We start from the raw sequence: 27,168 nt of genomic DNA, 5'->3' as shown, positions 1-27,168 counted from the left end.
CGACGCTCAAGAACAGAATGGCGCTTCGGTCGCCGGCGTATCCGCTGGGACCCTCGGTGACTCGAGCGGCCGGTGTTGTCATTTTGTAACGGGTGACCATCTTCTGAATAATTAGCAATATATTGGGGTGCTTTACTAGATCACGACAGCCTCCCCTCCAGTGTCCACGACATACTACAGGAGTTGAGATATATATATATTGGTCATATCCTGACTGAGGCACCTTCAGTCAGAATGTGAGCAGCCTCCAATGTGTCCAGGAGAGTAAGAAATGTTCAGAGAAGTTATGATTGGACTTGGTGAGATGACAAATTGTTTTTTAAGCGTTTAAAGTTGCAACGTTTTCGGGAACACATTGTAAGGCATTGTTGGCTTAACAATTATTAGAAGATAGATGGTCAGCAAAAGTACTTAATTCTAATACAATATTTATAATATGTGATGAAATGGAAACATAACGTTTTGTTTACTAGTATTAGCTTTCTTATAACAACTATAGGTAATATTGCTAAGTTTAATTATAATAAGTTGTTTGTAGTTTTAAATTATTTACAAAATAGCTTTAAGCTAAAAGTTTGCTAATATTCCGCGTTTGCGGTGTCAGGTGCATCGACGAACTAATTGCTCGAAGCATTTGTTTATTATTTTGTGGTGCATGGAAATCAAAGTTTGATTCCAGTTTGTGGTTTAGATCACTGTATAAATCGTGAAATTTTTGTAAGCTGAACTATGTTCAGTGCAACTGCATGATTTTTACGCAGAGTGTAAAAATTAGTACTATGTAGCGCTGGTCATGATATTATTATATAATAGAATATAAAAATATTTAATCCTATCATTTATGATAAACTTGAAATAAGCATTATACATGATAATTGAATCGAAAATATGTAGTCATAATTAGCTTAGGAAACATTTCTGCGTTTAGAGCAGTGTTTCCCACGGTGGGGCGTACGCCCCACCGGTGGGGCATAACGCCTCAGAGGTGGGGCACCACGCTTTAGAGATGAGACAGGTAGGCATTCCACATATAAAGGGGAATACTCGTCGGTCATACAAAAAATATCTGAGATGTGCAAAATTGAAATATACGCCAAATTTTACATAAAATATAATGAAACCGATTTCTGCTGTGTAATTATTATTACGCGTGACAGCTGTTTCGCCCTCTAAAGGCATTATCAAACTGGCTTTAGAGGGCGAAACAGCTGTCACGCGTAATAATAATTACACAGCAGAACTTGTTTAAAAATAAACTGTTTTTATAAACCCAATAATAATATTATTGTATATATACAAAAATAAAATGGAGTTCTACAAATTAAACTTAATAACAATAAATAATGAAACCGGTTTCAATTTCAATAAGTATTTAAAAAGACAGAAAATGTGCAGGATGTAGATAATATACCGCTTAATTGTTTAATACACAATGTATAAGTATAACGAGGAAATCTATAATTGGTTTTTCAGTAAAGTAAATTGTACATGTATTAAACAACCAAGTAACTGTTAATTTTCCTAAAATAAAATATATAATTACAAAAAGAACATGATACATGATTTCTCCTAAGCATGAGTGCGAATTTGTAACAATAAGCTATCCGGATATCTGTGAACATGAATGATCGCAGTATGAACATGAGAATGGGTTTTGCTTAGTATGAGTGCGAATGTATCTTGTTAAGCTTGACTTTTGTGAACGTGAATAGTTACACTAAGAATATGAGAATGGTTTATCCTAAATATGAGTGATAATATGTGTAATAAATACAGTAAGAATGGTTTTTCTTAAGCATTAGAGTGCTATTCTGACTCATTAAACGTGACTTTTGTGAACATGAATTATCGCAGTACGAACATGAAAATGGTTTATCCTTAGTGTGAATGCAAATGTGAGTGATTAAATTTGTCTTTTGTGAATTTGAATAGTTACAGTAAGAACATCAGAATGGTTTTTCCTTAGTATGAATGCGAATTTTTGCCATTAAGCTTGACTTCTGCGAACATGGATAGTTACAGAAATTTAATTTCAGTTATAATATATGAATTAGAATAGGTTTTATTTAATTTCATTGGGGGTTCATATGTTTACAAAATATTACAGTATGATTTGAAAGTTTATCTGCTGTTTAGTTAAAAAAGATGCAGGTGGGTCATCTGACTTTTGAAAAGAATACGGTGGGGCGTGGCATAAAGAAGGCTGGGAAACACTGGTTTAGAGAAATATTTGTTTGACATAAAATATAAATGTATAGTGAGAACTAGAGTATGAAATGTTTAGAGCAATATAAGCATAAATAATACAGTTATCTTAATTAAATAAGAACATGTATAAGGTAACCTAAGTTAGGTGTTCATTATGGTATTAGAAATATAATGTGTTACGCTAATCTGTAGCGGTGAATTGGTAATTTTAAATTAACTATACAACACGTCTGTCATCGGTATGTAAATATGTGTTTTTTGGAGACAAAAAGTCGAATAACCTTGCTTATTTACATACGTATGACAAAGTGGGTTGATGTTCCTTAGTTAGGAAAGTGATACATCAGCTGTTTACTGTTATTGCATGAAAAAAATAATAAAGAGATATTAAATAACAGAAATTTTCGATTATATGGTTCTCTAGAAGTATATAGTGCATTATACGTCCAGAGAATCATATTTGAAAGTACACAAAAGTACCTTGGTACGTGTTTAAAAAAAAAAAAAAAAACTATGCTCATTACATTGGTAGTCGATCACACTTGTGATGACGGTTGATGCTATTAATCGAGTAGCAATGCATATATAAATGCTATAAAGCGGTGAAAAGTTTTCATCCGAACGTAGAGTAATTTTATAATTATTATACGTTTTAAGGTGCATGAATTATGCGGTTTACATGATGATTTGTGTTCATCGAATAGAAAATGTTTCACACTCGTGAATACATAATAATTATCAAGTTTTAGATTCTATCATTTGATAACAAACAATATTAAAGTCAAATTTCCAACAAAAATGTGTAAATTTAATAATGTTTGATTTGCAGTATTTTTTAAGAAAAAAAGATATATACTTTAAGAATATGGTTTGCAAGAGAAAGCTAGGCGAAATTTAGAAATTAATTTCTATCATGAGTTATAGAAAAAAATCCCAAATAGAAATGTCTTTTCGTGCATATTCCGATCCAAATCGCTTTGGAACATGTACTTGCCGACTGGAGCGAGTGGTCGTCTTGGTTACAGGTGTGACAGCGACAAGTGTGTCCATAGTGACATTTTCTTCGACCGGGACGAAAGCAGGCTTGAGTCTGTCTATGGAGACGCGTTTAGGTTTGCCTCTTATTGAAATGACAAATGTTTTGTCGTTGCGCTCTTCTACCATGTAAGGACCTTCATATGGATTCTGTAGAGGTTTTCTGACGCTATCCGTTCTTAGGAATACGTGCGTGGTGACAAGTTGGTCTTTGTGTACGAAAAAATTTCTAGTACTGTGTTTGCTGGCAGGAGTCGATTTAATATGCTCTAACTTCCTTTGTAGACGTCCTACGTACGTGTCGGGTTCCTCACGGGGGGTTTCAGTGAAAAAATCGCAAGGTAGCCTTAGTGTTCCGCCATAAGTGAGTTCAGCAGGCGAACCTTTTTAGTTCTTCACGAACAGTCGCTCTCAACCCGAGCAATATGAGGGTGAGATTTTGGATCCAGTTCCGGTCACCACATGTCATGAGGGATGCCTTGAGTGTGCGATGCCATCTCTCTATTATCCCGTTCGCCTGTAGGTGATACGCAGTAGTTCTGTTGTGTTTGATGCCAAACTTTTCTGCAAGTTTTTTGAAGAGACAACTCTCGAACTGACGACCATGGTCCGTGTTGATGCTGCCCGGGGTTCCGTGACAAGAGATCAAATTTAATTGTAAGTCAGCATGTGGCTCGTCACAAAAGATAATTATTATATTCACTTGAGACGAGACAAAGGTTTTCTTTAACGGTGGGTCAGCATGTGTCTTGTCAGATAGCTCTTCCGAGAAAATGTATATTTGCACTCAGAGCATGAAAAAGGTTTTTCACCACTGTGAGTCAGCATGTGGATCGTCAGTTGGCCCTTTCGAGAACATGAATAGTTGCACTCGGAACATGAAAAAGGTTTTTCTCCAATGTGAGTAAGCAAGTGCCTGTTTAGATGGTCCTTCCTAGAAAATGAATAATTGCACTCAGAACATGAAAAAGGTTTTTCACCACTGTGAGTCAGCATGTGGATCGGCAGTTGGCCCTTTCGAGAACATGAATAGTTGCACTCGGAACATGAAAACGGTTTTTCACCACTGTGAGTCAGCATGTGGTTCATCAGAGTGGCCCTTTGAGAAAATGCAAAGTTGCACTCAGAACATGAAAAAGGTTTTTTTCCACTGTGAGTCAGCATATGACTCGTCAGATGGCCTTTTTGATAACATGAATAAGTGCACTCGGAACATGAAAAAGGTTTATCTCCACTGTGAGTCAGCGTGTGTTTCTTTAGATCGCCCCTTTGAGAACATGAATAAATGCACTCAGAACATGAAAAAGGTTTTTCACCACTGTGAGCCAGCATGTGGATCGTCAGTTGGCCCTTTTGAGAACATGAATAGTTGCACTCAGAACATGAAAAAGGTTTTTCACCACTGTGAGTCAGCATGTGGATCGTCAGTTGGCCCTTTCGAGAACATGAATAGTTGCACTCGGAACATGAAAAAGGTTTTTCACCACTGTGAGTCAGCATGTGGTTCATCAGAGTGGCCCTTTGAGAAAATGCAAAGTTGCACTCAGAACATGAAAAAGGTTTTTTCCCACTGTGAGTCAGCATGTGGATCGTCAGTTGTCCCTTTCGAGAACATGAATAGTTGCACTCGGAACATGAAAAAGGTTTTTCTCCACTGTGAGTCAGCATGTGGCTTGTCAGATGGTTTTTTCGAGAACATGAATAGTTGCACTCAGAACATGAAAAAGGTTTTTCTCCACTGTGAGTCCGCATGTGGCTCGTCAGATACCTCCTCTGATTGCATGAATAATTGCACTTAGGACATAAAAAATGTTTTTCTCCACTGTGAGTCAGCATGTGTCTCGTCAGTTTGCTTTTTTTAGAACATGAATAATCGCACTCGGCACATGAAAAAGGTTTTTCTCGTCTGTGAGTCAGCGTGTGTTTCATCAGATTGCCCTTTCGAGAATATAAATTGCTGCACACCGAACATGACAAATGTTTTTTTCCTGTATGGGTGCTTAAATGCCTTTTGAAAATCGACTTATGAGAATTGGAATAGGTGCAATGAGGACAAAGTAATTGTTTTTCCATCGGATGCGTATTCAGATCTGTAGATAAAAATAAAGAAATACGATTATAAAGACTCAACACGACTTAATATCAACACTTAGCATAAGGAAGCACAGAAAATTGATAAAAATGTATAAAAAAATAAGAAGGCAGACATTATAAACAATAATAAATTATTTTTACCGGACTGGTCAATTCTTTCAAAGCGTTCTAAGCATTCCTTTTTTACATCCTGCAGGTCAATGTCAATTTCCATACAAGACAATCCACCATCATTATCTTCTCGGCGTCCGAGTTCCTCTTTGACGGTAATAGTCTCCACATTAATGCAAGCTATAAAACAACATGTACCTACATTGATCATCGATGTAAAACACATTTAAAAGAAGCTTAAAATAGAAAAGATAAAATACATAATTGATGAACCCTGCAGAAGTGATAAATAGGTGAAGAGAGTTCAACGATGATTTAAGAAAAATAATGAGAACGACCCCAGATGTCCGCTTCAGAAGGAAAAAGCATTTGCTCTTGAGCACCTTCAGTATGGAGTTGTTGTTTTAATTTAAGGGAGTTTTATTCCAAAAATATGTATTTTAAACCTATGAGGATGAGGTGAAAACTTGAGGAATCGAGCACTTATTGTAAGCATGGTTTCTGTGATCGTAGGGTATGGTCACATCAAACCAATCACAAATAAACTCCTCAAAACAATACACTTTTACTAAACATGAAAAAAAATATATAAAATAAAACAATGGAAAAAAATAAACTTTGCACTTTGCCAATGATTTATAGAATATGGAATTATTGCTTGGGGAGGAGCAACAAACTCGGCCATCGATTCGTTAGAAATCGCACGGAAAACGATCTTAAAGGTTATAGTAAAAAAACATAGATTGACTGATACAGACCAAATATTCAACAGTTGTCACAACGTACTAGATAAACGCCTACGTTAAAACACTACTAAACTACATTTTTGACCAGAACGAAGAAAACACAAGAACTCCGACGGTAAATAAAAATTTGGACAAATACACTATCAAAACCATGCTATAAAATCTTTCAACAGTCTAAGACTTAAAAATAAAATTGAGGTAAACAAAAATAAATTCAGACACAAAATTAAAAAAATGGATTTCAGAACAAAAAAGACATAATTACCAAAATTTCATAACATAAAATAATAAAAACTGTACCTAACAAACAGAACTAACATTAAACACACATCACTCACAAACACACAACATATAATATAAATAAACCAATTTTTTACTTTATTTCATTTAAATTTACTTGAATATTAAATCAATTTTTTTTAAGATTAAATTTATCTTATCTTATGTTTTTTTTCTTCACCAACATTTTATACATTTTCCTTAAATGTATTATGAATATTATTTTGTATCATAAAATGGAGGCCTCAGCACGGGTTAGCCACCCAGTGAGGCCATCATTACTAAATTGTATTAAGAAATGTAAGATATTGTGCCAAATAATAAAATAAAAGTAAAAATAAATGGTTCTCGACTAGAAATTTGGAGGTCCCGGGATAAAATCCCAGCGTGCCTAAGCAAATTTTATTAAATTGATTCATGGTAATTCACAATATATTCTTATGGCACGTCCCTGAGTGGGAGATACTCTCTGTTTCAACTTGGTGTAATATGAAGAATTCATCATTTAAACATTGATTGAAATGACGAGATCTGAACAGTCGGGCACTTCCACTAACCTTTCACCTCCCTATATCCATCCCGTCCTTTATACTTCAGCCACACAACATAAATTTACGCCAAGAGGTTGAGAGTTCAAGAGTTGGGACACGTGTGGGGTATTCACAAAAGTAAATAAAAATTATTAAGTTTATCTAATGTTATAGTTTGGCTGTTTCCGGCAAAGATATATAATGATGAAAACTAAAATAACTACCGCTAAAGAGGACAGCGTTAAAAACACTGTCGCCATGGCAATCCAAAATGGACTTGGATTAACATACAATTTATTTAACATAAGCAATGCAACTAACTGGCTGTCTGAGTACTCTCCGCATATTGCAAACATTCCTTCTTTACATCTGGGTGGTCGGAATCCATATACGTGTACGGCATTTCACCTCCGCCTTCTTCCTGGGGACCTGGTTCCGTTTTGATAGAAACAGTTTCTGGATTTACTAGATCCATGGCACCGCTGTCGCAGGGTTTGGTAATTGGTAAACGACCAAACAAATATATATACCTGAAACAAACATAGTTGTGACGTAATCCGGTGAGCTAAATATTTTGTTTGCTTGGAATATTCTGTCAAAACAATGATATCTTATATGAAACTGACATTTGAAATAAGTGATACATATTGTGACTATCTTGACCTTGAAGTTGACACTTCATTTCTGTTGATTTATACGATAATTTAAATGCTTTCGTAAAACTTTTTTGAAAAAGGTTGAGGTCTAACTGATAGTTTAAACATTCCTCAAACAAAATGCCAATGGATTCCATAACATAGATGCACCGATGGGCGTATGTTAAGATTGCTCGCATTCGATAGCCAAATCCCGTAGCCAAAGTTAAAGAACAGTGTTTGATTTGGAATAACGGCCGCTATCAAAATGATTATAGGAATTAATATAAGCATCAGTTCTTACCAGTAACTATCACAAGCCTTTCATGATAAATTTAACTGCGTGGGTAAAACAGTTAAAGGAATATTAAGTAGAAACAAGTTGAAACGGCTGGCGATGAAAAAGTCATAAGGCGATGTGTCAAAAAAATATTAAGTAGTTTAGTTTTACATAGACAATAATAATATCGTAGACAAGTACTGTTCCATCTGCAGAATTGCCTTAATTAATTTTTACCATAAGCCAATGGATGAAAAAAGTTACCCACGGGTTCATTTATTATTCCTCTTTGGCGGCTAATAAATGCATTCATTATGCAATTAAGTGAGGGTGGTTGGTTCCAGCCATTGCCTGTCGTAATTGGAAAATTTGTATGAAAGAAACGCGATTCCGTTATGTACCTGATAAATATAATAAGTATTGGAAGATTCGAAACTTTGGTTACAGGTTAATAAAACAAATAAATTGTTTTCTAATAGGGCGGGTAAACTTACCACTTTATGACAGAATAGCACCAATTCAGTTTCACGGGGAAAATAATATTTTGGCCCTATCGCATTCAATCTGCCAACATTAATATTTTCCTTTACGTGAACGTTGGTTAATTAATTGAAATTGCAACACTGAGATTTCATCTCAAACACAAAATTATTACCTTAATTCTGTAATTTCTTTGGTAAAGCCTGTCGCCAACTAGTTGTCACTAATTTGTTGGTTGTGAGATTTTGCGTTTACTAGTTTCGTCTTTTTGTATATCTTCGGAGAAAACATTTACACCTCTCGAGGAATCCATCAACCTCGAAAGTTGAAGAAAAACAGAGATCCCCATTAATATACCACTCTCTAGATCGATATCTTCGGGCTTTTTGTATCCAATAGAATTATAAGGTACTTAACCACAGATATACAAGCAGTACTTACCTTGCGGAGCGGAGTAGTAGACAAGGTAGAAAAAACTCAAGGTCATATAAAAATAAGATGCAACCATAGACAATATAATTGCTCTCGGCCTACTCCATTCGTTCCATTCATTCAGTCCAAAAAACTATTTTAAAAATAAAAATAAACTTTTACAGTGTAATTCCTTAAGATGAAACTTGTTAATCTGAGAAGAAGAAACCCAAAATGACAAGAAATTTGCAAAAACACTGAAAAAATTTTTCAAAAAATGATTGTCCGACAGTACGATGAATTCCGACATTTTTCTGACTATTTTCTGACTATTTCACCAAAACAATAAGAAAATACAGGATAACACTAATCAATAACATGAATAAATTGGTCGATATAATAAATAACATTTATACGTTGTGGAGGTAGACAAATACCAAGTATGAAGGATTGTTTAGCAAAAAACCGAACGAATAACCTAAAAACTGTCAAATTCACTTAACTTGAACTTACGTAGGTAGGTTGAATATATGTTTGTAACTCGCTAACGCTATACTGGCTTATATTGTATTTTTATCACGAACAACTTTAACACGCAATATTTTCGAGGCGAAATGATAGTATTTCGGCAACAAATGACAACCCGCGTGTATAAATAAACCACTCTCATTTTGTTTGAATGATTTGAAAAAAGTCTAACGACAAAATTCCGTAATCTCTATCTGTTACACGAGTCATTATGGTAGAGAGCGAGAGATCAAAAGAATCCTTCTGCTCTAACCAATGAGATCTGAGTTTTAAGCCATATTATTAGTTTTCTATAAGAATAATGAGGTGGGCGTGGCGGTTTCAAAAGAGTTTCAAGGCCAAAGCTGAGAGAAATGCCCCTGGTGACAACTAGCTAGCTACAGGCTTTTCCATCGAAACTACAGAATTAGGATTAAAAAATTTAAATTGAAATGACACCTCCGTGTTGCCATTTCAATTATTGAAGAAGCGTACACGCCTCGGAAAACAATAATGTTGACAGAAAGAATGCGCTAGAGCTTAGTTAATAAATATATCACAGAAAACATTTATTATGAAGCTGACTTGTTTCTATACAGTCATAAAAAAGTAATTTTACCCGCCCCATCAGACAATAACCTCTGTGTTATATAAATCTGTAACTAGAGTTTCTCATCTTCTTATACTAATTATATTCATCGTAACAGAATTGCGTTTTTTATATAAATTTTCCTTTTTATACAGACTAAATCATGCCTGGTCTGTTGTAACTTACAAAAATCTATGGCCAAAGCCAACCACCTTTGTTCTAAATGCAAAATCAATTCAGATTTTGGCCGCCAGAGAGCAATAATTATTAACGAACCCGTGGGTATTTTTATGCATCCATCGTTTTTTTTTTAAATATACCAGTGTTAATGCCGATATCATAATGCTTGTCTATGACATTATTATTGTCTATGTAAAACTAATCTACCTTTTTGACACATTTGACTTTCTTCGTCGCCAGCCGTTTCACACTCTCTAATTATACTTTGTATCCCTTACACTGCGTGGGTTACGTAGTTGAATTTATCATCCCATACTTGTGATAGTTTCTGGTGAGTACTAATGCTTTTATCAATCACCCTTATCATTTTCGCAACGGCAGTTATTACAAAATCAGATTGGTCGACCACTGTTCTTTAATATTGGCCATAAATCAACTATCTATAGATTGATAACTCCGCCCTCTTTCCATACGTTTGCTTTCGTCAAGTTTTAACCATAGATCTGGCAAATTTGAATACACCACGCATCTCCGACGTCACAGCACACCATCGACAAAGGATAGAGGAAATTTTAAAAAAAGGGGCAACCATAGACAATTTAATTCTGCTTCGGAACCTACCTAAAACCCAATTCATTAGCCTAAAACATAAGTAAAATGTCACCCAAGACCAGAAGGTCCCATTTGACAAAGCCCTGTCCTAAGAAATTCATTCAAGTTAACAACAAAGTCAAGGACAGACGTCAAGTATAATTTTGCTCCGTATAAAATAGTGAAATAAAGCGCAAAAGTTTAATGTAAACATCATATAACTTGTGTATCTGTGCATCATAGTGCGGCGGAAATTCTGGATTTAATTTTATGTATGTACTGAATCGCATTCTTAATAGAAAATCATTACAAAAAATTAAAAAACCGAGATTTTAACATATTATTTGGATGCACTACCTACATATGACATATTTAATCTACTAGTCAATAGATGTCAGTTAATACCTACATATATAAAATTTATAAAATAAACTGAGTTACGCCTACGAATCAATAGATGGCAACGCTTGCAAACTTGCGAAGGAAAATATTTTTAATTCAACTATTGCCCAGTAGATGGTGACAGTGTTTATAAACATCAAAATAATATATTTTTTTTATAAATAATTGAAATCAAAGTTTTTAGTGCACATTGGATCATTTACTAACCCAATATAAAAGTGAATTTAGTTCTTCAGCGGTCTTCACTACTACTCAAAATTTATCACTCGTGTTACGAATTTTGCCTGCCAACAGGCGCAAGGACAACTTTACCACCTAACTAACCACATAACCACAACATGAATAATTGCAATGCCTGTTCAGAGCCCACTCTCTCCGACGAGTCCGTATTTACCTGCGCTGTGTGCAAGGGAATATTCCATTTGCACTGCAGCGGAGTGGCAGAGACCTCATACCGTCGACTCACCAAGGAGCGACGCGCCCAAATTAAATGCAAGAAATGCCTATCTGACACTCCGGCTTTCAATGTCACTGCCAGCGGTGCCTCAACTTTGGACAACGAATTACTATTAAAACAAAACGCAATATTCGACCAAAACACCCAAATTCTCGCCACAATCTCAGCAATGAGTAAACAATACGAGGATATCCTACTTCGAGTCCACAAACTCGAGAATATAAACAAAAAACTTGAAAAAAAACTGTGATCTTGAAGCGCGCTTAGAGCAAATAGAAGGACAATTTGAAAATTTAGACAGGGAAAACAGGTCGAAAAACGTAGAAATACGAGGAATCCCGGAAATAAGCGGAGAAGACTTAAAACATGTTATTTTCAATATCCAAAAAATTACAAATGCCGGAACAGAAGTGAAAAAAGTGGAAGCAGCCTACCGTACTGGACAAAAAACCAACAAAGATTTACAACGGCCGATAATCCTCAGATTCAAAACAAACGATGACCGTGACATCTTCTTAAATGACATAAAAACATTTAACAAGCGATCTGCAAATCGGGAGGATAAACTAAACACAAATATCATAGGAATGGCAGGAAAGAGCTCCCAGATTTACATCAATGAACACTTGACATTTCGAGCTAAACATCATTGGTTTCTTGCACGTAAGGCTACACGAGACAATATTTTTAAGTTTGCCTGGACCAGAGGGGGACAAGTATATGTACGCAAAGACGTTGGGACGCCCGTTATACTTATCAATGAAAAAACCAAAAACCTTTTATCTCCCTCACCAAATAACTTATAATCAATTTTCATCCTTTGGTATACTTTTATTTTACTTGATTCTCCTGTATATTGTTATATATTCATCTATATATTACTTGATACTCTCTGTTACAAAAAACATATTATTGGATTTTTCTAGCCCAAAGACATTTAACAAAAGCATGTACCCCATCATTGTCTTTAATCGATCAAATAACTCAATACAATACTTATCAATGAAAAAAACAAAAACCTTTTATCTCCCTCACCAAATAACTTATGATCAATTTTCATCCTTTGGTATACTTTTATTTTACTTGATTCTCCTGTATATTGTTATATATTCATCTATATATTACTTGATACTCTCTGTTACAAAAACATATTATTGGATTTTTCTAGCCCAAAGACATTTAACAAAAGCATGTACCCCATCATTGTTTTTAATCGATCAAATAACTTGTGGCAGCGTGTACGTCGGGATCACCAGTATGGCTGTGTAAAGTCGGGATCACCAGTATGGCAGGATAAATGTAATTTACGATGGCTGCCGGTATCGTAAATCTGTGTTCAAGGAATTCTGATGATTGAAAGATAAAGGTCTGCGATCTGTGTTGAATTTATTTGCGAGAATGAATTTACAAGTAAAGTGAACGCAGAGACGGTGGTAGTGGAGAATGGTGGTTTGGTCGAAAGTTGAAACTAGAATGGCAAAGAGTTGCGTTCCCGTCCGCGTCTGGCTCTCCCGGGGCTTCAGACGGCGGAGTAATTATTTAGTGTTATCATATGTGGGACGAGTTAAAGTAGTCCCCACATACCTCCCCACCAGCGTCTCTACGCGATACAATAGTAACATATAATACATAATAACAACAATAAATATTTTACAATGTCAATCATAATTTATAAAAACACAAGTCCATTTATAATCTAAGGTACATAATGTTGTGATAATATTGCGCTCGGTTAGCGACAGGAAAGTAATAACAATAGTGGCTCCATGCCGCCGTTGCATAGTAGCTGTGGCCGTACGAATTTTTATTCGCCGTAGTAAATAGGTACATAAATGATATACAGGTAAACATAATTATTGATAAACGGCGAGCGCTAGTCGCAATGTACTTAGCGTAGTAGTGAGCTACCTGTGTATACTATGATTGTTTACGATGATTTAAAATAGCTTGTTATGACAGTTCTATTGTTGTTTTTATTAATGCACTTTTGACGTAGTACATAGTATTGTGAATATTTACATAATAAAGATTTTATTGTAGGATGCTTATATATGCGTATTATTGATAGTAAATTTTATTGTTTTTTTGTTTGTTTTAGTAACAGTAATTTATTAGATTGTCTGACATTTGCGATATGATAGTTACAATTAATTTATGAAATTTATGGATACGTCAATCTAAGGTTTCTGGTTAGTTTTTTTTGCTAATTACTGTGCCTTATGATATTGCCAAATTATTACTGCGCTTGATATCTGTCCGGGAAGTGAACATGTCTTCCGGATCGAGTTGTCATTTTTGTTATTAGAGGCTGTGTGACGGTTCCTCTTGATGGGATTTCTTCTGTACTTTGAAAGAATGCAGGTTTCAGTCGATCTATTGATGAATAAACGTGTGATGAATGCGGTAAATCCTTGTGGATGAAAAATTTTCCAGCGCTGTGGTTACTAGCAGTGGCGGCTCGTGACTTTTGTGTTACTAGAGTGCTAATATTACAAAAAATGGCATTATTGATGTTGTTGTAGCTGAAAACGATTTTTTATTTTTTTTCGAAAAATTGATTTTTTGTATGAAGATTTTCAGGAATTCCGTGCGGCACACGGCTATACTGAAATTTCCTGAAAATCTTCATACAAAAAATCGGTTTTCGAAAAAAAATTAAAAATCGTTTTCAGCTATAACAACATCAGAAATGCCATTTTTTTAATATTAGAACTCTAGTACACCCAAAAGTCACGAGCCGCCACTGGTTACTAGCGGGAGTGGGTTTCATCTCATTAAACCTTTTTTGTAGGCATCCGACGTAGGTGTCGGGTTCTTCGCGGTGGGTTTCTTCGCGGTGGGTTGTGGTGAAGAATTCAGATGGTAGTCTAAGTGTTCTTCCGTACGTCGCTGTGGGTGCAGTTGTGTGTCGTGGTACTTTTGCTTTCTGGCGAGCGACGCACTGTTTGACGAAGGTTTTGGTTTCCTTTGCCATTTTGGGCCAGACGAATCTCTGACGTATGCTGTTGGAGGTGCCGGAGGCGCTTGGGTGGCATACGTTGTGTACGTTGGCTATTGCTTGTTCTCTCATGTCTCGAGGAACAAAGGGGCTGTTTATCTCTTCTATTCGAGACAGCGTATCTGCTACGGTGTTGTGATGACCGGAGATGTGTTTGACGTCGGTGGATCTGCTACGGTGTTGAGATGACCGGAGATATGCTTGACGTTGTTTCTTGCTGAACGCAAACGTAATCGGTTTGCGATCGGTGTAGATCGGTTTTCCATACCAGTGTGGCAGCGTTGAAATGCCAGATGAGGGTCCTTGCAGCGAAACTCCTCTAATCTGCAATCCTGTTGACTGGTCCGTTAGGGTTCCTTTCTTCAAGTTGACGCTTAAGTTGAAGAAGTGTAAGAAATCTGCTCCTAAATGGCTTTCGAGACGTCTGCGATGATGAACTTCCACTTCATATCGCGGCGGAGGCCAAATTGGAGATTTATGGTTTTTGTACCATATGTTTTTATATGTTTCCCACTAGCACTGTATAATGTGGTGGGGTATGTATCTGTTGTGACCGTATTGGTCGTGTTCCAGCTTGATCTTGGGAGAACAGATACGTCAGCACCAGTGTCAATTAAAAATTTCTGTCGCGTCACGAGTTCGTGAATGAAGAGACGACAAGTTTTTTGCGGAAAATCGCACGTCTCTACTGCGGGTTTTCCATTGTAGTTTCTTGACTTATTATTAATAAAGGTACATGGTTTGGTGCAATTATATGATTTGTTACCGAATTTTGCATGGTAACTGCAGTAGCCGAGTGTCGTGTTATTGGTGTTTAACTGGCTACCGCGTGACCTAGAACGAGGTCGGTGCGCGGAATTTGGGTATGATGTCGATGGATGACGCCATTCGCGGCGGGTGCTGGGATTTCGGTTTTCGAAATAAATGTTTGCCTGTCCATGATCATCTCTCCGAGTTGTTTTAAGTCGACTGACTTCTAGAGTGAGTGCCGAAATTTGTTCTTGTAAGTTTTGTAATATAGCACTGATGTTTGGATTCGAGTTCGGGATGCTATTATGATGATTATTGTCCATAGTTTCACATTCAGATTTTTGATAAACTTCCGAGATTTTATCTGCTGTGGATGCTAGTTGCAACAGATTGTCGTCGGGTAGTGCGGTAAGTATGGCTTGAATGTGTTGCGGGAGTCTTTGTAGCCAAAGTACGCGTACGATTGGGCTCTCCGATAGCCCGGGACCAGCGAGTTCATGGATGAGTCGAAGCAGTCCAGAAGGCTTCCTGTCCTCGAGCTGAAGTCCGGTTAGAAGACGAGTGAGTCGCTTTTCTTCAGAATCTTGTAATCTCTCGATGAGTGCTGATTTGAGATGAGTGTACTTGTCTGCTGCAGGAGGATTGATGACGATGTCGCTTACGGTCCTGAGGGTCTCCATATCCAAAGCGGCAACAATAATGTTGTACTTGGTGAGGTCATCCTTTAGTCTTGAGTTAGAAAATTGGCTTTCAGCTTGTGCGAACCAAAGTGCAATGTTGTCGCGCCAGCACGCGGGTAGTTTAACCGAGACAGAGTTTATTGTTGTGTCCATTGTGGAATTATTACCGTGGATTTCGTTCGATGTCTGGTTATTCTCGAATGACATATTGTGTTGATAATACGGCAAGCAATAGGCAGTATAAAATAGGCAGATGTATGTGTGAAAATAGCAAGGAAACAAAAGCAATGACGACAGTAAATTTAGGTTTTGAAAAAAAATTTTAAAAATTCAAAAATATTAGATTGATGGTATCCGGAAATTTCAAAAATCCCTTAATCTAGAGAGCATACAATGTAAATAATGTGAATGTACTGTGACGAGTTCAACTTGTCTGGTCACTTAATTTAATAAACATGTAACAATATTATACACTTGCAAAAAAAATTTTTTTTTTTAAAAGTTATTTTAGAATGTTCGTATTCGGAAATTTAACTGTAAAATCACTGTATGTAGGATTAATTATGGTTCGTTACTTGGTGTTGATTACTGGGCATTGATTTTGAGGCGGATGTTACGAGGTCCGGAACTGAAGTTCTGCCTGCGTAGTAAATCCGGTAGATCCTTGATCTGCGATGAAATTGATGTTGGTCTGCAGAGATTGTTGCGTTCTGCGGTGAATTTGATGCTTGGTCTGCAGCTGCTGGTGCGGTGTTTCACTGAAATTGAGATTTTTTGGCACTATACTATTCGAATATACGAGTTTTTTGGTTCAGATTAGTGGGTATATTTGATATACTTAAGTATCAGGATTTGTGGGACAATAATGTTTTTTTTTAAATGTGCTTTATAATTCGACAATCAGACTCTAATAAATATACTGGACTTGAAAATGTTGAAAATGAGATTGTAAGTAATGAGATTGGAAGTTACTTACTCGATTGTCCAGGATTCCAGCTTCAACGATCGACCTACCGTGTCCACTAAAAATTATTATCACCAGAAATGTCGGGGGTCACCAGTGTGGCAGCGTGTACGTCGGGATCACCAGTATGGCTGTGTAAAGTCGGGATCACCAGTATGGCAGGATAAATATAATTTACGATGGCTGCCGGTATCGTAAATCTGTGTTCAAGGAATTCTGATGATTGAAAGATAAAGGTCTGCGATCTGTGTTGAATTTATTTGCGAGAATGAATTTACAAGTAAAGTGAACGCAGAGACGGTGGTAGTGGAGAATGGTGGTTTGGTCGAAAGTTGAAACTAGAATGGCAAAGAGTTGCGTTCCCGTCCGCGTCTGGCTCTCCCGGGGCTTCAGACGGCGGAGTAATTATTTAGTGTTATCATATGTGGGACGAGTTAAAGTAGTCCCCACAAACTCAATACAATCACCTCTTTCCAGTAATCTACTGTCAAAATCAATAACGTTAAATTTAATACAAAACAAAAAATCAAATAATGGATGACATAACAGACTTACTAGACAACATAACACCGATTCCATGTACAACTACTAATGACACTGAAGTAGTACGTCAATTATTACTAGTGAACTCTACCCTTACGATATTCTCTATGAATATAAGAAGTATAAACCATAATTTTGATGAACTCTTAATTCTTCTCACTCACCTTGCCTCAGATTTCGATGTAATTGTTCTGAGCGAATGCTGGATTAAAGAAAATTTCGTCCCAAAAACGATAAAAAACTACAATCACTATAATACACTCCAAAACCAAACTCAAAATGATGGCGTTATTGTTTACATTAAAAACCACATCACACATTCAGTCAAAGAGGTCACAATTAAGAACGCAAACTGTCTTAAAATTCAACTTGATAATCATATAACAATCATTACTGTATACAGATCCCCAAGCACACATAATATAACCCCATTCATACAATCTCTGCATGAAATCTTAACAAATATAGAACACAGCCAAAACACCTATCTTATTGGTGATCTCAACATTAACATAATCAACAGAATGCATCCCCAAGCGAATGAATACCTAAATACACTAACTTTATTAGGATATTTCCCAGCCGTCACAGCCCCAACCAGAGAATCAGATTCAAACATTAGTAGTTGTATAGATCACGTCTTTGTTAAGAGTAAACTAGACAGCAAATCCATTGTATATCAGTCAACTGTCACAGATCACTATGCAACCATCACTTCCATCAACCAAAATATTCACAAACTACCTCAAAATACTCTCCCTCAAAAAAAAAATTCCTATGACATTCTCCTAAATAATGTCTCTAAAGAAAACTGGGAACTTGTCTATTCTTGTACCGATACCACCTCTGCATGCGAAATATTTACAAATACTTTACAAAACCACTTGGCCGATGCAACATCATACACAAAAAGTAAAAAAAAACAATCCGACACAAAACTCAAACCATGGATCACTGCAGGTATTCTTCACTGTATCAGAAAACGTGACAAGATTCATAATTTCTGTAGAAAAAATCCCAATGATTATGATTCACTCATATTTTATAAACATTATAGAAACAACTGCAAAAAAATTATTAACAGTGTTAAAAGAGATTACTACAAAAAACAAATCAGTGAAGCTACTGATGACAAAAAAAAATTTTGGAATATCATAAAAGATATAGCCAATATTCATAAAATCGACTCACCCATTGTTAAAATTAACATAGAAGACCAAACAACTCATGTCAATTCCGAACCTGAAAAAATATCCGACCATTTCAATCAATTTTTCTCCAATATCGGACATAAATTAGCAAAAAATATTCTAGACCAAAACAACGTCTCGGAGAAAGATCTTGCAAAAAATATACATGTCAATAATCTCAGCTATAACCCTTTTCACTTCACTCCCACCACTGAACTAGAAATAATAGAACTTATCTCATCTCTTAAAAACAGTAACTCTGCCGGGAAAGATCAAATTTCAACAAAAATTATCAAACACATTCAAAAATTTATAGCCCCACCTCTTAAACACATTATCAACTTAAGCTTTAAAACTGGAATATTCCCTAACTCTTTAAAACAGGCCACAATAATCCCTATCTTCAAAACAGGTGATAAATTATCTGTTAACAATTATCGACCAATATCATTACTCAGCACTATTTCTAAAATTATAGAAAAGGCGGTGAAACATAGACTCTGCAAGTTCCTTGAAAATAATAAAATATTATCGGATAACCAATATGGCTTCCGCAAAGGGAGGAATACCTCGGATGCAATAGCTGCTCTCACAAAAAATGTTTCCCAAAATCTTGACAAAGGTCGCAAACCACTTGCTGTTTTCCTTGACCTCGCAAAAGCATTTGATACGGTTTCCCATCCTTTACTACTTAAAAAACTTCAACAGATCGGCATTACATGGATAGCCTACACATGGTTTAAAAACTACTTAACAAATCGTACACAACAAACCCTTATCCACTCTGACAAAATATATATGAGCAAAAAATTATCCATGTCCTATGGGGTCCCTCAAGGTAGAGTACTAGGGCCAATTCTATTTCTCATATATATCAACACATTATGCACTATGAATATTGGAGGCAAGATAATTTCATTTGCCGATGATACAGTCTTAATATTTGAAGATGAAACATGGCAATCAGTTACAAACAAAACAAATATTGGCCTAACAAAAGTTAAGCATTGGCTAGACACAAACCTCCTCACACTCAATATCGACAAAACACAATACATGACGTTTTCCATACCCAAACATAGCTTTCCCAATAACTGCCCCAAACCTACCATCCACTCGTGTTCACTCAACATACAGACTCCTCAAACCTCACCTAATATTCAATGCACGTGCTCAACTCTTAAATCTTCAAAGGAAGTTAAATACTTGGGAATAATAATCGATGACCAACTACGCTGGGAAACCCATATAAAAGAAACAACAAAAAGACTTCGTAAACTCTCCCACATATTCTGCTCTCTTAGATCCATCTTAGACCTAACGACTCTAAAAAGCGTATATTTTGCCCTTTTTTAATCGATAGCAGCATATGGTATTCTGGGATGGGGTGGCTGTGCAGAATCCGTCATTAATCCAATAATTACAGTACAAAAACTAGTCCTCAGAATTATATTTAAATGTCATCCTACCTATCCCTCCAAAATACTATTTACTAAAATTAGGGTCTTAGATATTCGCCAGCTATTCATTAAAACAAGCTTATGCTACATACGAAAAAATGACTTGTTAGTGGCTCCTCAACACCAAGTAAACACCCGCTTTTCATCAAATCTGGGATGCGTGGTCCCAAAAACTAGAACCACATTCGCTCAACGACAATTCTGGTACATCGCCCCTAAAATATACAACGCGTTGGACAGGGACATAAAATCTACTAATACTATATCCCTTTTTATTATACGTGTCCAAAACTGGATATCTGAAAGGGGACGAGCCTTTTTTAAAGAATACATGAGTTCCTAACTTCTAAACCATTATAATAAAATTAACCATGTATCTGTATATGTATGTATATATGTGAATACACATTACGTTTGTGTGTGTTCATATATAGATGTATATGAATGTATTTATATATGCATTTATGTATGTCTGTGTATGTATATATATGTATGTGCATATTTGAGTACATATCCTTAGCCGTAGCTCAAACGTGGATTTACACAAAAATTGCCGATATATATCTATACACCTATGTTACCATAACACGCACATGCAAATCGCTCATCAAGATATAGCTTATCCCTACTTTCTTACCAAATAGTACTTTCTTTGATTTTATATTGTATTTGTATTCTTTTTTTAGAAATACACTTGTACTTAATGTACTTGTATTTTTACTACATTTTTAATTCTATTTTAATTACACAAATGCACTTGTATTTTTTCTTTATTTTTTTTTTTTGATACATGCTCCTTGTATTATTTTTAATTCAATAATATGTATTCTCTTTGATATACTTTTTATATTATTTTAAATTTTTCTGTTTTCCACACCTATTTTTTATATTCATATATCTTAAACTTATGTAGATATTTTGCATTATTTTTAATTCCTTTATACTTCATACTTGTTTTAGATGTATAAATTATTTTATTTTATTTTTATATTATTCTGTTTTCATTCAACTTATTTTTAATTTGTATTATTATACTTAACATAAAAATGACCACTACAACACGGGCATGTGCCTAGTGTGGTGGCCAAAAATTTACCCGTTTACTGTAATGTATAAACTGTACTGAATAAAGAACATAAAAACAAAAAACAAAAAAATATCATTCATATGCCATCACAATGTTGAGAAATGTCCGAAGTTGAAGGTATATTATAGGACATTTTCCATTTGGAGAAAGGGTAGGTGAATATTTAATTATACATATATTATTTTTTATTTAAATGGGCATAATTATGATGTTGAGATGGAGAGGAGACAATTTTAAATAAGGCTTGATATAAGAGAGGATAGCTATTTAGCGAAGAAAGAACAATATGGGAGGGTCTAGCACGTTATTTTAAAAAGATGGAAAGGAATAGAACAGTGTGTAGTTCTCATTCTAATAATGATATTTTTATTGATAAATGGGGAAGTGGTTGAAACTATGGGTTTGATGGTACAGTCCTTTGTATCGAGGCATAGAATTAACATTTTTGCAATTCACCCTAAATTCTCATTTGGGCAAAGACCTTATTTGTACCAGGCTTAACTTCTATTCAAAAGCCTTCCAGATCACATTAAGTTGTCAAATTCCTTGTGTACTTTTAAATGAATGTTACATTTATTATTTGTGCTATCGAGGATTTCCAATTTTTTAAACTTTGTCCTTTTAAATTGTGGCATTATATGTTGTAACGTATATTTTTCATCCTTTTCCTTTTATAATGTAATATGTTTTTCTTTATTTTTTCTCTCCTTTTTAAAATAATAGTTTTATTATATTTTTTGCAATTATATTTCAATATAATATATGTAAATATAATGGTCACCCTACATGTTTACTACATTATACTGTAATGAATTGGTTGGAATTAGATTAATATTTATTTACCCAATTCGTAAAAACGTTTATGTAGCTATATTGTTCTCAATATATAATCTTTGAGTTATTTTGTAAAATTATTAACCTCAACACAGGCTTGCCTTAGTGAGGTTAAAAATTCTAACGTAAAAAAAGATTCGATGTAAATAAACAATAAACAATAAACAATAAACAATAAACAATAAACAATAAACAATAAACAATAAACAATAAACAATAAACAATAAACAATAAACAATAAACAATAAACAATAAACAATAAACAATAAACAATAAACAATAAACAATAAACATTAAACAATAAACAATAAACATAAATAAATTAATAATTAATGATGTAACTTACTTGCAGCAGGAGAATGCCCGGTGCGCGACGTGGAGGTGCACTTGAAAGCGCGCTCGTTCCCCGCGGTGCATCCTACTAACGGCAGCACGCCGGCCCACGTGCTCGGCGGGCGCGCCCAGCACGCGGTGCTTCTGCGCTCGGACACCAACACGATGGAGCTACGGTTGGACGCACCCGAGCCCGGAGAGTGGTACGGGGCAACCTTCGTGAGTTGGACAAACCCGAAGTTGGACCCAATTGAACAGCAAGGTATTTATTATCCAGCAAACAACTACAAATAAAACATTTATTCTAAAAAGCCTATACTATTGTACTAAACTCTACAGTAAAATCCCACTCTCATTCAAAACTGACAACAATATTATAAGGGAGTGGCAGAATGAAAAGTACTCCCAGTATCGCCCTGGTGTGAGACCACCATTATCCTCGAAATGGCTTTTTTTGTAATATTAACTCCACACAGGAGGCCCTGAAGAAAAAAAATTCCATCAGGGCCTATGTCATCTTTGGGGATGCTGTGTGCTCCTTCCTAAACGTAATAGCAATAATCAAGTACCAATGGAACGGTCAATTTCCATGTCTGACATTCTCTTTTCAGTGTAATAAATTCAATAGAATTATCAAAAAGATGGACTTTGTTCATTCAAATCTGTATCTTAAACTATCAGTAGTATATAACTCATCAACAGAGCCAATTGAAAACAACTTAGGCTTTCCACAAGGATCGATGTTGGGTACATTTTTATTTGTAATTTTATTTAAAACACTGCAGGTGTTGGATATTTGAAGGCGATTTGGGTACACATTATATTATTATGTACTATGGAATGAGTATGAAAAATAAATAACAGAAGAATATCTAAATAAAAAAAAACAGATTATAATATGAAGATAGAAGATGAAATTTAATATTATATATTAATCATTGGCTTATATTGTTAACATTTTATGATTTTAAATATATATTAAAGGATGATTTTAACAAGAACAAGAAGTATTTATATCTTTCTTATTTTATATGACCAATAATGATAAATATTTATTATTTTCAGGTCTCACCATCCAATGCAGGACCATTCTATACACAGACATACGAGCGAAGAAAGCTATCACTTCTACAATAGATTGCAGACAACCCATGAAATTCACACTCAGAAATAATGCCAATAACGATACCAGAGACGTGTATAAGTGTTTTCTGGACCACCAAGAGATGAACCAAGAACTGCAACTGATAATCGTTTCCGAATGCACAAATTGCAATTGGGCCGTGTTCAGATTTCAAGCAAAAAGCTTACCGAGTCAAGACAAAGCCAAAAACATAATTGACTGTACTATAGATTTGTCTGATGTATTAGATTTTAAATTTAACATCAACCATTTTCCTTATGAATGGCATTATATATCTATAACGTACAGCAAATCTGGCTATGTTAGACTAGAAGAGGAACAATTGGAATTATGTAAGAATGTGTTAAAAGTTAATAAAATCGAGGAAATTAAGGTAACAGAACTTGTCAGAGAAAAGAAAACAGGCTATTTTTCAATTGATTACAATCTACCGTCAACTTCTAATGCAGCCAAACCAACATATTTACAAATTGATTCAGAAATTTTAGAAACGTTAAAATTAATTGTTAATCCAGTTGTCGATATCGGGGGCACTTTAACAATGAAGTTAAGTATGAACCAAAGCGTTAATGTGGAAGATTCAAGAACATTTGTCGTGTGCATTGCTCAGGGGAAAAAATGATTCCTCAAGAAACTGGATCTTGTGATTTCAACGGTATTTCATCGAATGCTACAATAATATTGAGTCCTGGTAACGCAAGTACCTTCGAAGATTTGGTGCATATACCTTATCCAGATTCAGGAGCGTGGTACGTGTCTTTTGGACTGTTTTGTAGCAGTGGATTAACTGATGAAAGAAAGGCTAGAATCAATGCCAATATGACAGAATTTGGATTGCAAATAAATAAAGGGATCAAAGTCAATAATAAAAATGCCGAAGATAGTTTAGTAAAAGTCTTTGAAGAAGGTTCCTGCAATGCCATTGTAGATGTGTCCATTTTCTCGGCCAGCTGCATTCAAGGATCTTGCGGGAAATACGGAGAGTGCTACTCCTTTGTGTTCAATGGATATCTGCTGTCCCAATGCATCTGCTTTGGCGGCTACTCCGGTGAGTTTTTCATTTTATTTAGTGGTAATGCCGAGTATTATACAAAATACAGTTGTTATAACTGTATGATCTCCAATTATTACATTTATCTTTCATCCTCATCTTACAACACCGAATATTTGTAAAATGGACTGACTTTTTGGAAATCGCCTAAGCCAACTAACCAATAAATCATCACGCCGTTTCTGCGCCGAGGTAGGCAGAGAGGATATATCATCATACAGCTCTGTATTTTTTACACATTAACTTTACACAGGAGGCATTGAGAAAAATAATTTCACCTAAGTCGTATGTCATCTTTGGAATGCTGTGTGGAGGTCTGAGGGCGAAAAGTAAACTGAGAATCAATATCCAGGTGTGAGAGACGTATGAATCCATCCCTTCCACTGCCTTGCTAGCTGGTCAAAGCGGCTTCCTCCTGTCCTCTACCGATCCGGCCCGCCACAAGACCTAGACAAACCTCACACTTTGGTTCCGAACATCTCTGACAGTCACCAAACGTAGCAAACCACTCGAGGTGACCAGGATGGTGGTGTGAAATGGTGTTATTCCGGACATATAATCACTAATTTAACGGTTTTTTTTTTCAATTCCAGGCGTAGATTGCTCAGACGGTACCAACGCGCCGCCTCCCAGTGAAACCCTCACCGCAATTCTCTGCCTTACCATCAGCAACATCCTCTTCATACCATCCGTCTACTTTGCCATCCGCAGAGCCTACTACGCAGAAGCCTTGGTCTACCTATCAACTATGTTTTTCTCCACATTCTACCACGCATGTGATGCGAGTGACAACATCACCTATGGCCTCTGCATCGTCAGAATGGGAGTCCTGCAGTACTGCGACTTCTTTTGTGGACTCCTGTCTTTTTGGGTTACTCTTGTAGCAATGGCATCATTAGACAAACGCATCGTGGCAGTTTTACACATATTTGGCGCGGTCATAATTGCTTTTGGAACTGAGTTAGACAAATTCTCAATGCTTGTGTTTTTGATTCCCATCGTCATTGCTTCAGTAATTGTTTTCACTGCGTGGGGACTGCGTTGTAGAAATACCCGAGCTTTATTTCCAGCCTCTCAGACAAAGGCATTTGTATGCTATGTGTTCCTTTGAGAACTGTCAAAACGCGGAAATTTTTGTGTTATTCACGACTTTTGCTAAAAGCATCATAACTCACGTCTTGGGAAACGTAGCTTCATTCTAAAAAATGTTTTGGAAAGATTATGAAATTCACTATCGCATTGTTTTGTTATACGTAAATATTTGCGTTTCTAAATATACATTTTCTGAAAACGTCAAAAATATGTAAAAATCGCTGACCATTATTTCAAAGCTGTGAAAAATGTACTTTTTTCTGAGTATCATAAAGAAATAACACTTTATATATTGAAGAAATATAATTAAAAACTATTGGTCACCTCAAAATATTAACCGTCCAAACTAAAATATTTTTAATAAATTATTTAAAAACGCAATAAATTACGAACGAACAAGCTGACAGATTCAATCGACTCAGATAATGCACCTCAAGATTCCATAGATATTTTTGAATGCAGACGCGTAGCGTTATTCATTATCGATACTCTGTTTTTTAAATCATGGCAATCCGTATACTAGTGATGGAAATAAATCGATTTTTGTAAAATCTCGCGCGCTTACGTGAAAAGACGTACTAATGTCTTGACCGCTATTATCATATTTACGTCTTTTGACGTTCTAATGTTCCGAGTGGTTAAGAAGTATTGGTTGTTTTTTCTACCTGCTGGACTCATTTTGGTAGTTACTGGATTGCTCTGTTTCACGCTTCTGCAGACAAATTCTAATTATTACATTGTCCACTCTATTTGGCACATGACTATCGCTTTGAGCATTATTTGTTTGCTTCCTACAAAGTTGTATTTTTTACCTCCAACGGATTTGCAAAAGGATTTTGTCAACGGAGATGAGACGTTGTACGACGTGGATGAAAATTTTAATAGTTTATGATTCCATTAAAGATGCTAAACTTGTTAGGTATTAAAAAAAAAATTTAAAAAAAAAATAACGTATTTTTATAAACCTTGGTATATTTAAAAAATAAAATTATTCTACTTTTTATCTGTTCCCAACCTTCTGGAGCCAGTGAGACTATGGAATCCCAAATTGGGGTATATTGCGAGGCGGAAGGTAAATGGGAGGGAAAGGAGATGGAATAGATGAAGGTGGGGCTGTACTTGGCTATTCCGAGCTGGTCACCAAACACAGCCAAAGCTATTTCAGTCAATTCAAGCAACGTTTCGATTCTGAATTGTTTTCTTTCACCAGAACAACACTGAAAGTATCTTCCGTACTACAAATATACTACTATACTAGATTTTTATCTTTCAGATTTTCGTTTAGGAATCGCTAACATTTATCTAAAGACCCTGTCTAGATTGCATTTAGTTCGGGTTGAATCTAGTGATCATACACAAAGATAGTTGCCAATACAAATGTGCGGTGAGAAAAATGAAGACAATGTTGATAGTTCTTATTCGAAGTATGATACAGTTAAATATGACCGGAGGAGATAGGGTCCCATTAGCTCAGTGTTAGAGCGGTGCCCCGGCAAGGCAAGGGTCC

At 35.7% G+C, this 27,168-nt stretch overlaps 2 protein-coding genes across 2 annotated transcripts; one reads left to right on the top strand and one right to left on the bottom strand.

Moving 5' to 3' along the window:
• Nucleotides 1-15,046: 15,046 nt before the first annotated feature.
• Nucleotides 15,047-16,116, bottom strand: LOC149409299 (uncharacterized). The gene is made up of 2 exons (XM_089650001.1): nt 15,745-16,116; nt 15,047-15,112 (listed from the first exon to the last, which is right to left on the bottom strand). The coding sequence occupies exons 1-2, from the start codon at nt 16,114-16,116 to the stop codon at nt 15,047-15,049; spliced, it is 438 nt and encodes a 145-aa protein (XP_089506127.1).
• Nucleotides 16,117-21,308: 5,192 nt separating this feature from the next.
• Nucleotides 21,309-26,553, top strand: LOC149409298 (uncharacterized). Its single transcript, XM_089649999.1, has 6 exons — nt 21,309-21,324; nt 22,394-22,636; nt 23,440-24,069; nt 24,255-24,566; nt 25,163-25,677; nt 26,308-26,553. Exons 1-6 carry the CDS (start codon nt 21,309-21,311, stop codon nt 26,551-26,553), a joined length of 1,962 nt encoding a protein of 653 aa, XP_089506125.1.
• Nucleotides 26,554-27,168: the final 615 nt, after the last annotated feature.

This window comes from Hesperophylax consimilis, unplaced genomic scaffold, assembly GCF_061612785.1.
Source record: "Hesperophylax consimilis isolate HC1 unplaced genomic scaffold, BYU_Hcon_1.0 scaffold_32, whole genome shotgun sequence".
Classification (NCBI taxonomy): Eukaryota; Metazoa; Arthropoda; class Insecta; order Trichoptera; family Limnephilidae; genus Hesperophylax; species Hesperophylax consimilis.
The sequence above is the reverse complement of the archived record's forward strand: the minus strand, read 5'-3'. Positions and strand labels throughout refer to the sequence as shown.